The following is an 11725-nucleotide window of genomic DNA, read 5'->3' on the forward strand; positions in this document are numbered from 1 at the left end:
TACGGACGCATGTTGATAGGGTTTGCACCTGCAATGAGGGGAATGGCGTGATCCCACTCTCTGTGCTCGGGCAGACTGGTTGGTTCTGCAAACACCGACTGAAAGTCATCGAGTATGTGTTGTATCGCATGAGGCACCGGATCACCCCCTTCTTGCTGTTCTGCTACACAAACCATCACAATATGCGCGATTGAGTTGCCCTGTTCCATCTCCATGAGCTACGACAGGGTAGCCTGTTGCACTTGTTTGACTTGTGGTTGCAACCCTTTTAGCACAACTTGCTGTCTGGCCTGGTCGAACTGCAATGTCTTGGCTGCCCAATCGACAAACATCGGTCCACATTGTTCCAACCAGTCATTTCCAACTACCATATCATAGCATCCCAATGATAAGACGCGAACATCCGTGTTGAATTTGTACCCTTGAGTCTGCCACTTGCACTGTGGTACGATCCCAGAACATTTGAGCACACCCCCATCCGCGATCTCAACTGACACGGGATCCATTGGCAACACCTGTCCCGCCATCTTTTCTGCCACTGCCTCGCTGATAAAACTATGGGAGCTCCCTGAATCCACCAGTATGAGGACCTCATGCCCTTTGATTTCACCAGCCGAACCGTACGGGGTGTAGTTGCCCCCGTGGTGGCTAGTTTCGATATGGACATAAGTTGCTCTTCTTCTGAATCAGATTCATGTCGTTGTTGATCATTCTCCTCAGCTTGAAGCATCTCCCACAGCTCTTCAACCACGTGAAGTTGCACCGTGGCCGTGCATTGGTGACCTTGTCCCCAACGCTCTCCACAATTGAAACAGAGTCCACGGGCATGCCTGTAGTTGCGAAGCGCCGCGATGCGATCTTCGCCGCGCCCTGGATCTTGACGGTGATTCGGAGCTCGCGCCGCGTCCAAAGCGCGACGATCTTCAGCAACCGCTTGGGGCGCTGGTAGTGCTGGCCATGGGGGAGGTGCGCCCAAAGCCAACAATGGCCGAATTGGGGCACGGGCTGCACCTTGCTCGTGCCGCGGCTGCTCCTTCCGCGGCATGCCTGCCAATAGCTCATCCTGCAACGTGGCAAGATAAATGGCAGTATCCAAGTCTTGGGGGCGGTGTAAAGCTACACCGGGTTTAATTTCAATTTTCAGACCATCTAGAAATTGAGTTGTAAAGAACAGGGGATCAAAGGCTGAATTATGCGCAAGCAAATGGTGCATAAGTTCCTCGAATTGCTCTAGATACTCTGCTACTGACCCCAACTGCCTAAGAGAATTAAACTGGCGCAATTGAGCCTGATACTGTTCCCGGCTGAATTTGGCGCAAACAGCGACACACAACTCCTCCCAAGTAAACGAACCCCGACATGCTTCCTAGACTTGGAGCCAATGCGTTGCGTTGCCCGAGAAGTGCAAAGTAGCTACCCGAACCCACATGTCACTCTGAATCCCATACACTTCAAAATATTTCTCGTACTTGGCCTTCCAAAACTGGGGATTGTCTCCATCGAATGATGGAAAATCAAGTCAGGGAAGCGACCAACTGTGATGAGGAGAGTGTGATACGTCTCCAACGTATCTATAATTTTTGATTGTTCCATGCTATTATATTATCAACCTTGGATGTTTTATATGCATTTATATGCTATTTTATATGGTTTTTGGGACTAACCTATTAACCCAGAGCCTAGTGCCAGTTTCTGTTTTTTCTCTTGTTTTAGAGTATCACATAAATGAAAAATCAAACAGAGTCCAATTGACCTGAAACTTCACAGAACTCTTTTTTGGAAGGAAAGCAACCCGGGAGACTTGGAGTCCACATCAAGGAAGCTTCGAGGAAGCCACGAGGTAGGGAGGCGCGCCCACACCCTTGGGTGCGCCCTCCACCCTCGTGGGCCCCTCGTGGCTCCCCTGACGTACCTCTTCCGCCTATATATCTCCATATACCCTAAAACGATTGGGGAACACAATAGATCGGAGTTCCGCCGCCAGAAGCCTCCGTAGCCACCGAAAGCCAATCTAGACCCGTTCCGGCACCCTGCCGGAAGGGGGAATCCCTCTCCGGTGGCCATCTTCATCATCCCGGCGCTCTCCATGACGAGGAGGGAGTAGTCCACCCTCGGGGCTGAGGGTATGTACCAGTAGCTATATGTTTGATCTCTCTCTCTTTCTCTCTCTCTCTCTCGTGTTCTTGATTTGGCATGATCTTGATGTATCGCGAGCTTTGCTATTATAGTTGGATCTTATGTTTCTCCTCCCCCTCTACTCTCTTGTAATGGATTGAGTTTCCCCTTTGAAGTTACTTATCGGATTGAGTCTTTAAAGATTTGAGAACACTTGATGTATGTCTTGCCGTGCGTATCTGTGGTGACAATGGGATATCACATGATTCACTTGATGTATGTTTTGGTGATCAACTTGCGGGTTCCGCCCATGAACCTATGCATAGGGGTTGGCACACATTTTCGTCGTGATTCTCTGGTAGAAACTTTGGGGGACTCTTTGAGGTTCTATGTGTTGGTTCAATAGATGAATCTGAGATTGTGTGATGCATATCGTATAATCATACCCATGGATACTTGAGGTGACATTGGAGTATCTAGGTGACATTAGGGTTTTGGTTGATTTGTGTCTTAAGGTGTTATTCTAGTACGAACTCTAGGGCTGTTTGTGACACTTATAGGAATAGCCCAACGGATTGATTGAAAAGAATAACTTTGAGGTGGTTTCGTACCCTACCATAATCTATTCATTTGTTCTCCGCTATTAGTGACTTTGGAGTGACTCTTTGTTGCATGTTGAGGGATAGTTATGTGATCCAATTATGTTATTATTGTTGAGAGAACTTGCACTAGTGAAAGTATGAACCCCAGGCCTTGTTTTAACGCATTGCAATACCGTTTGTGCTCACTTTTATCATTAGTTACCTTGCTGTTTTTATAATTTCAGATTACAAAAACCTTTATCTACTATCCATATACTACTTGTATCACCATCTCTTCGCCGAACTAGTGCACCTATACAATTTACCATTGTATTGGGTGTGTTGGGGACACAAGAGACTCTTTGTTATTTGGTTGCAGGGTTGCTTGAGAGAGACCATCCTCATCCTACGCCTCCTACGGATTGATAAACCTTAGGTCATCCACTTGAGGGAAATTTGCTACTGTCCTACAAACCTCTGCACTTGGAGGCCCAACAATGTCTACAAGAATAAGGTTGTGTAGTAGACATCAGAATGCACCGGGGGAAACTGCTCTCGCTCCTGAATGACTCCTACAGACGCATCGGTAGGAAGTACAAGAGAAGGTAAATTGAACGCACCCTTGACCGGAGGAGGCACCAGGGTGGTGACCACCCCGTGAGCCGACCCCCCGGGTTCGATGATGCCGTCGTGGCCCTGGGGCCCGTGGTGCGTCGTGGCAGGCTCTGGATGCGCCTCCGCGGAGCGCCCTACTGGATCCGCCACCGGATCCCTTTCCGCGCCGCTTGGATCGGCCAGGGCGGGGTGGAGTGCAATCCGTCCCACTTGCGTACGCAGTTCGTCGAGTTGGTGCTAGAGGTTCGTAATCGCCGGTCGCCACAGCTCGAGGGACTCTTGAATTGCCTCCAGGCGCGCGTCGTTGGCCTCGCGGCCCTCGTTGACGGATTTGATGAGTGCAGCGATCTGCTCCTCCATGCCTGCCGCCTTCTGCGCTTGTTTGGTAGTGTAGCGGGGGCGGGGTAGGCTGTCTCCAGGGCGACTGACCTCTGATACCACTTGTTATGGGCCTCGATCTAGGGTTGGAGCGGAGGAGGAGAGGAAGGAAGGGGAAAGGGGATCGGCCTAGGAGGACGAAGGTCAGCTTCGTTTCTCTTTAGATTCGTTTACAATAATTCTCGATGCCTCTCATCGACTCGGCCAACACGCTATAAAGACAGGAACGCGGGCCTCACCACCCACACCACTCACTAGGCCCTCTCGCTCGGTCCACTGGTCGGCCCAGCTCAGGCCCGCCAGTCCTCCGCTCTGCTTCGTCATGGCCCTTTGGTGTAGTCGTGTCGCTGACCAGTGGGGTCACGCCAGCAGCCGTGACAAGTGTGTGGTATGATATTAGAAGAGTTGGGCGCGCTTTACTATGCCATTGATGTCATTGGCTTTTCATATTTTGTTTACTCCATCTATTTGAAAATATAAGGTGTTTAATTTTTTGAAATGTCAAACCTCTTTAAGTTTGACCACATTTGTGTGGAAATATCCCAATATCCATAATATCAAATCAGATTTTTAATTAGGTTCATCATGCAATGAATTTTCATATTTCATTTATTTAGTATTGTGGATGTCGATTTTTTTGTCTCTAAACTTGGTCAAAGTTAAAGGAATTTGACTTTCAATAAACTAATACACCTTATATTTTGAAACAGAGGGATTATTTGGTTTGGTTAGTGGGGAAGATAATGGAGTGTTTTTTATTCATATAATTCGGTGTTTTGATGGGCCTTTCGTGGTGTGATTTTGTGTTTTTTGCTAATCAATTCATACTTATGTGGAGCAATTTTCTGCATCGATGGCTGCATGTACTACATTGATCCAACAATTTCACATGTTGGCGCTTCTTTTTTCTAAGTGATGAAGGTGCGCGGAATTAGTATGGTTTTATAGGCCGGTTGCTTTCGATTGATTTAAAAAATTGTTGATCCAGTCTAAATTATGAACCAAATTCAATATTGAATTTCTAATTTGAATGAGAGAGCTCCAAAATAAAAGAGCATTATCAATTAAAAGAATTGAGTGAGAGATTGTGGACTCGGTCAAAATCCGTAACCCAATTCCAAATTAGTGGCCTCAATTGAATAAGATTCCTCCAACCTAGGGAGCTTAGTGATATAGTAGATGGTGAATTAAAATAATTAAATGGGAGAGATACTTGAGAAATTATTGACCCGGTCAAAATCAAGTGACCAAGTTTTAAACTGAGGAACTCAATTAATTGCGAGGACTTCAAAATTAGAAAGCATAGTGTATAGTATAAAAGAATTAAATGAGAGCTTTGAGAAATTGTTGACTTGATCAAAATCAGGTGACTTAATTTTAATTGGACACCTCAGTTGATTGTGAGGCCTTTACCCTTAGGGAGCTTAGTGATATACTAGATGTTTTTATAGGCCAACTGCTCCCGACTGATTTGAAAAATCGTTGACCCATTCAAAATCGTTAATCAAATCCAAAATTGAACACCTCAATCAAATGGAAATGCTTTAAAATTAATGAGCATAATGAATAAAAATAATTTAATAAGATAGCTTCTTCAGAAATTGTTGACCTGATCAAATCGAATGACTCAATTTTAAATTAAAGACCTTAATTGAATGTGAGGCCTTAGAAATTAGGGAGGATATTATATTTATAGATTCCAATCAAGAGGCGGGCTGTACTGAATGGGTAGGTGTAAGTGGCACCAGAATCCTTTTTCTTTTTCTTTTGAGTTGGACGGCCACAGAGATAAACTACGAAATTTCACACCCATGGCATTACTCGTGTACGAAGGTATGATAGCTAACTACTATTCCTTTCGTTCCAAAATATAAGACATTTTAACAGCTCAAATTAAACTGCAAAAGTCGTATTTTTATGAACAGAGGGACTAGAAAATTTCGTTGCAACATAAATAGATTTTGGTGCAAGTTATATAAGTTTTCACCCGTGTGTTGATTTCACATGACACATATGTACATTTTCTCGTCGAAACTGCAGGTGTCCATTTTTCGCAAAAATAAAGGAAGGCTGCGAGTGTCCATAATATTGACAAAATCCACATAAATCAATGTAATCGAAGATTGTTTAACTCATAACATGCTAGTACAAATATGAGTATTGGAGGCATTAAAAATCTCTATCCACCTGAGGTGGGTTTTGTCAAGAAGCCCCCTCCTATATGAGTAAATGAATAATCCCTAGCGAATATAAACCCTTGGAAACTGAACCGTCCCTTCTCCAACCCCCCCCCCCCCCCCCCCCTCTCCCATGTAGCAACCACTGTATTTTTCCATCATCGGCTAGTCCGCAAATAGGTACGGCAGGGTTCCCCCCGCGTAGGCTAGCACCGCCCAAGGAGACGACTTCCCCTTGTGGCCGCCATGAATGTCGGACCATGACCCGAGAGGAAGGCTCCTCCTCCCCCGCCACCATGAATGTCATTGCAAGTCGATTCATTGCAACATATATAGCTTTTGGTGCAGGTTATATAAGTTTTCATCCATGTTTCGATTTCAGATGTCACGTATCTACATTTCCTCGTCCAAACTGCAGCTGTCCATTTTTCGCAAAAAAAGAAAGAAAAAACATTTGCGAGTGTCCATAATATCGGCAAAATCTAGACAAATCATTGGGATCAAAAACCGTGTAGCTTGAGTGTTTAATTCATAACATGCTAGTACAAATATGAGTAATTGAGGCATTAAAAATATCTATCCACCTCAGGCGGGTTTTGTTGAGAAGCCGCCTCCTAGATGAGTAAACCCTAGCAAAAATAAACCCTCAAAAACCAAATTGTTGCACTGTTCCTTCTCCACCCCCCCCCCCCTCTCCCGTGTAGCAGCAGATGTAATTCTCCACCAATGGCTAGTCGACAAATGGGCGCGGTAGGGTTCCCCATCAGTCGAGGGCTAGGGCATGATCGGTGACGCGTTGGCTAGCACCGCCCAAGGAGAGGGTTTCTCCTTGTATCCGCCATGAATGTTGGGCCGTGACCCGGGAGGAAGGCTCCTCCTCCTTTGCCACCATCATCCCCATAAGGGGCGAGCATAAGGGGTTTGACACGGGTTCCATCGCTACCACCATTGACCCCAAGAAGGAGGACCAGGTAAGGCCGCCATAAACAGACTAAGGAAGTGAGGTGGAGCAGCCCATTATGTTGGGTTTGGTGGGCATGTGACCTCCCGCAAGATCCGATCTTGCGAGAGGCGAGAAAGCCATGACCATATCAGTAGAAGTTATCTCTTGATAGAGGTCAAGAACATACATCTATGGCGTTGACACAATGCAGAGTGATTAATGTCAAGAGTCTTCTATCAATTGGCGCGGTTGGCCGATAGAATCCACAGGAAAAACATAATCAACAAAATATAAATAATTATTTCTTTTGTTTGCTCAATACAACCTTTTTTTAAAATATTGTTGCATATGTTTATTGCAGACATTTGAAAATATATGAATGTATTATGAAATGCAATGCAAGTATGCAACTATGAGACGAATGTGGATGTGTATAACACAGATCATTAATGTGTGATCGATGTTTGCTATGAATTTCCTGTAAAATTGATTTGGAATGCATGGCTGGCTACAAACAAGAGTTAAATTTTAGCCCGGAAAGATCAATGCATGTGATTTTGAAGAATAAATTGCTTCCAACACTTAAGTATTGAAGGCGGTTCTGCAGCAAACCGTCTATAATACTTAAGCATTTGCATAGTTTTCCCCTATAAACTGTTGTGTCGAGTAAATTATTCCAAGTAGTTTTCGAACCGCCTCAATGCTAAAGGTTTTACATTGTTGCTCTATTATGTACCAGTGACAATGCAATGTCCAGAAACATGCAATGTTTAAATACAAGTCTTCAGTATTGCCACTTCTTTAATTACTTCTATAATATTCCGCAAAAGGGAAACATGAGTATAATAGTTGGTTGATACCTCCGATAGTAACAAAGCCACACATGTGGGAGAGTAGAGATGGAAAGGAGGGGAGGGGGCTTATTTTTGCCCCACTATGGAGATTACTGTGGACGATATGTGGAAGAACCATGCCACCAATTTCATTGCGGTCACCACCGGTGAATTGTTGCTCGTCATCTTTGCCGAGGCTGGATAGGGTCTGTCCGAGAAGACTACGATCGCATCCCCTGCACTGTTCTTATCACGTCAAATATAATTTAACGAGGTTGGTCTATCACTTTCGTAGCAACGATTGATTGCATAACTACGAATAAAACAGCTCATGTGCATGGACTAGCGGTTAATGAAACCAGTTTTCCAAGAATGTTGGTGGGATACTCGTTGTAAAATAGTATTCACTCCTTTCAAATATGTGAACCCCTTGGACTTAAGTTTAAATTTGATCACAAATTTGACTAAAAAAAATATGAGTTATATGGAGTAGATTTTTACGATGTATGTTGCATTGATCCACCTAGTGGTGAATAAGGTTAAAAAGGAAAGGTGGGCTGAAAGAACGATATACTTCCTCCATCCGGAAATACTTGTCGGGAAAATGAATGTATCTAGACGTATTTTAGTTTTAGAATCTATTTTTATCTATTTTTCCAACAAGTATTTTCAGACAGGGGAGTACATTATATGGACCAGTTCATCATTAAGGCATCAACGTGAAAAGTTGTGCCTGACATAAAAATTAAATCAGTGGACAAGCCAAAGAAAAACATGGACGAAACTATTATCTATGTCGAATTTTTTTTAGAATGGCACATCAGATTACAAACCGCAACTTTCCACTTAAGTTAAATTCATTATAGAAGGATATAGCATGTTTCCCGGTTGGATAACTTGATATTTGAAGTTAACTTTCATACATTAAAATGATTTGACGTCTCGAGTCAAAAATTGCACAATTCTCAAGCAAGTTATTTGGCAATTAATTACAGCGCGAGGCTATATAAATTTGCTCATGCTACAGCTTGTGACTCATGAATTAATCACTCACTTTAAGGTGCTCGTAGCAAGTACTCCTCGAGTGTTCCACGCAAAAAGACACGTTCTTGATTAAACTAACAGCCATGGGTCGGAGCTGGGGCGCGCAGCCACTCAAGCTCCAAAAAAGACAAAAACAAATAGCAATTTGACAACTTGCAGGGCGGATTCATCAGCCGTCGCTGCTCTAGCTAGTAGAGCATTCATCCATGGCGCCGGGGGCGGAGGAGGCGGAGGGGGCTGGCAGGAGAGGGGTCCCTTCCCTGCTCGCCGGCGGCGGAACCGGGCAGGAGGAGCACATCGCCACCGACGTCACCCAGGCAAGCCTCCACCCCTTCCCCTGTATATCGACTCTGACGGAGATTGAGGTGGGCTGAGGGATTCAGGAAAGGCTCACGCGGAGCGGTTGGTTTGCTTCAGCTGATAGGGTGGACGCCGCTGATCGAGCTGAAGCGGATCGCCGGCAAGGAGGGGGTGGGTGCCCGCATCGTCGGCAAGATCGAGGCCTACCAGCCCCTCTGCTCCGTCAAGGACCGCGGCGCTCTCAGGTATGTAAACTCTCACAAATCATGGGATGAGATTAGATTTGAGAGCTAGTTTTATTAGTGTCGGCTGACCAAATGAGGTGGATGACACTGTTGAACTGAACCACTGACCTTCAGTAAGCCACCCTTTCTATTGTTTACAGTTGCCTAGAACACCAAAACATCTGTAAGCAGACTTTTTTTACAAGAAAATAGTGACTTCAGCTTCTGATCGGGTCTTGCTGTTGTCAGAACAGTAAAACATATGGTAAGTATTGGAATTATGAGCTTATGATGTGTCTGCTTCTTTATGTATCCTTCAGGATGATAGAAGACGCCGAAGAGAAAGGGCTGATTTCACCTGGTGTCACGACTTTAGTCGAGCCGACAAGTGGTAATTTGGGGCTAGGACTGGTGCTCATTGCTCTGAGCAAAGGGTACAGGTTCGTCGCGGTGATGCCGGGCCAGTACTCGCTGGATAAGCAGATCTTGTTGAGATACATGGGTGCTGAGTTGTTCATAACCGGTAAGATTAAGATAGATAGCATCTTGGTTGATTCCTGTCTCAAATGAAGAACAAAAACACAGAAGCTTACTTGCTTGCTTAGTTCTGATTTTCCTTGCATACCGATTTGTTTACAATGGCCAATTCCTATGATTTGTATTGGTGACTTGCTCCATTTGGTGTGAGTAAATTGGCAGATCCAGCACTTGGGTTTCCGGGGCAAGTCGAAAAGGTTGAACAACTCAAGAAAGAATTGCCCAATGTACATGTTCTTGATCAGTTCTCGAATCCAGCAAACCCCGAGGCACACATTCGATGGACTGGTACATCTCAAGATGACTTGACACATGCTGTTCATAATTAATGAAGGAGCTCTATTGTTGCAAGTTAGGAGTAGCTTTTAAAGTAGTGCCCAATTTTCAGGACCCGAGATTTGGAAGGATACTGCTGGAAAGGTGGATATATTTGTTGCAGGTTCAGGCTCAGGAGGCACAGTATCTGGTGTTGGGAAATATTTGAAGATGCAAAATCCAAATGTAAAGATCATCTGTGTGGAACCTGCAGAAAGTCCGGTTATTTCAGGTGAAATCATCAATAAAGGACTACTTCCCCCATATCCCTTGGAAATCATTAATAATGACTATTAGGGTCAGACGAATATTTTTGTAGTGTTTCTATGCTTCAAAGAATTAAACTACCAGGACATTGTGCGAAATTATATTTACTGTACAGAATGCGCACAATTACTTGGCATATAATATTTGCTACAAAGTGAAGTACTTCTCCCTTTACAGTTGTAACTCTGCTTGTTGTTAACTTTCAGTCCGTTAGTTTAACCCACCATCTTCTTTCAGGGAAAATATTTCACATGTCACCCCGAAAGCATTGTATTCATTTTTTAGGCAGCAGATAAGTGCCAATATATTGTGCTTCGTCGTATCTACATGCTTGAAACCTGTGGTGGTCCAGATAATTATATCACATGGCTCCACATATGCTTCAGATCGTGTGGTGCCAGTTATGAAGATCACCCGAACAGCATCAAAATAGTACCTACCGTGACACTGACACTGACACTATTGCCTTGCTTGTTGTCATTATTCAGGTGGGGAGCGAGGTAAGCACAAAATCCAAGGAATAGGACCAGGATTCGTGCCTGAAATCTTAGACAGCTCGATCATCGACGAGGTGCTTACCGTGACCACCGAGGAAGCAATGGTGAACGCAAGGAGGTTGGCAATGGAAGAGGGCCTGCTTGTGGGCATATCTTCCGGGGCAAACTTGGCGGCTTGCTTGAAGGTTCTTACATCACCGAGGACCAATCTGGGACAAACTTTCTTTGAGTTATCTTAAGATTTCTCTTCCTGATCTTTAGTAACTTTTGAAATCAAATATATTTTTAGGTTGCGGTGAGAGAAGAGAACAAGGGAAAGATGATTGTGACCATGTTCCCCAGCGGGGGCGAGAGATACATGAACTCTGACCTCTTTGCAGCTGTAAGAGAGGAGTGTATTGCCATGACCTTTTGATCTCACATGCTACAAATTTAGAGTTCTTGTATGTAAAAGGTATATGTAGCTAGTTATCGTATTGTGTTGCACGACCTTGATACGGAGTTCATCTACAAGGGACCATGAATTGTTGTTAGTCATTGAATGATGTATTACCAGATCATCGATGCCACAACGGCACCAAAACAGAACATCTATGTTGTGAATTTGGTGTCCAGTTGGTTCTTGGTACATGGTACAGAACATCTATGTTGTGAATTTGGTGTCCAGTTGGTTCTTGGTACAGAACATCTATGTTGTGAATTTGGTGTCCAGTTGGTTCTTGGTGTGTGCAGAAATTTGTTTTATTTTAGAAAATTGAAGATTTTTTTTTCTGTCATGTGGACTCTGCATCATAGATGCACACATCCAATATTTATTACGTCCGTCACATACCAAGGATAACAAGTTGAACATCGTCCCAGACCATGAAAACTCTACTCTCCAATAAACATAATTTTTC

General features: G+C 44.2%; 1 protein-coding gene across 1 annotated transcript; it reads left to right on the top strand.

The window, feature by feature from the left end:
• Positions 1-8736: 8736 nt before the first annotated feature.
• On the top strand, positions 8737-11511 carry LOC123148971 (cysteine synthase). Its single transcript, XM_044568508.1, has 7 exons — positions 8737-9003; positions 9104-9231; positions 9531-9733; positions 9910-10035; positions 10136-10294; positions 10818-11011; positions 11116-11511. Exons 1-7 carry the CDS (start codon positions 8893-8895, stop codon positions 11239-11241), a joined length of 1047 nt encoding a protein of 348 aa, XP_044424443.1. The 5' UTR covers positions 8737-8892; the 3' UTR covers positions 11242-11511.
• The last annotated feature ends 214 nt before the right edge of the window (positions 11512-11725 follow it).

The sequence above is a fragment of the Triticum aestivum genome, chromosome 7A (assembly GCF_018294505.1).
Source record: "Triticum aestivum cultivar Chinese Spring chromosome 7A, IWGSC CS RefSeq v2.1, whole genome shotgun sequence".
NCBI lineage: Eukaryota > Viridiplantae > Streptophyta > Magnoliopsida > Poales > Poaceae > Triticum > Triticum aestivum.

Coding starts and splice junctions, on each gene's coding strand:
- LOC123148971 (XM_044568508.1), top strand. CDS start 8,893: ATGGCGCCGGGGGCGGAGGAGGCGGAGGGGGCTGGCAGGAGAGGGGTC. Junction 9,004..9,103: donor TCGCCACCGACGTCACCCAG/GCAAGCCTCCAC, acceptor GGTTTGCTTCAG/CTGATAGGGTGGACGCCGCT. Junction 9,232..9,530: donor AAGGACCGCGGCGCTCTCAG/GTATGTAAACTC, acceptor TGTATCCTTCAG/GATGATAGAAGACGCCGAAG.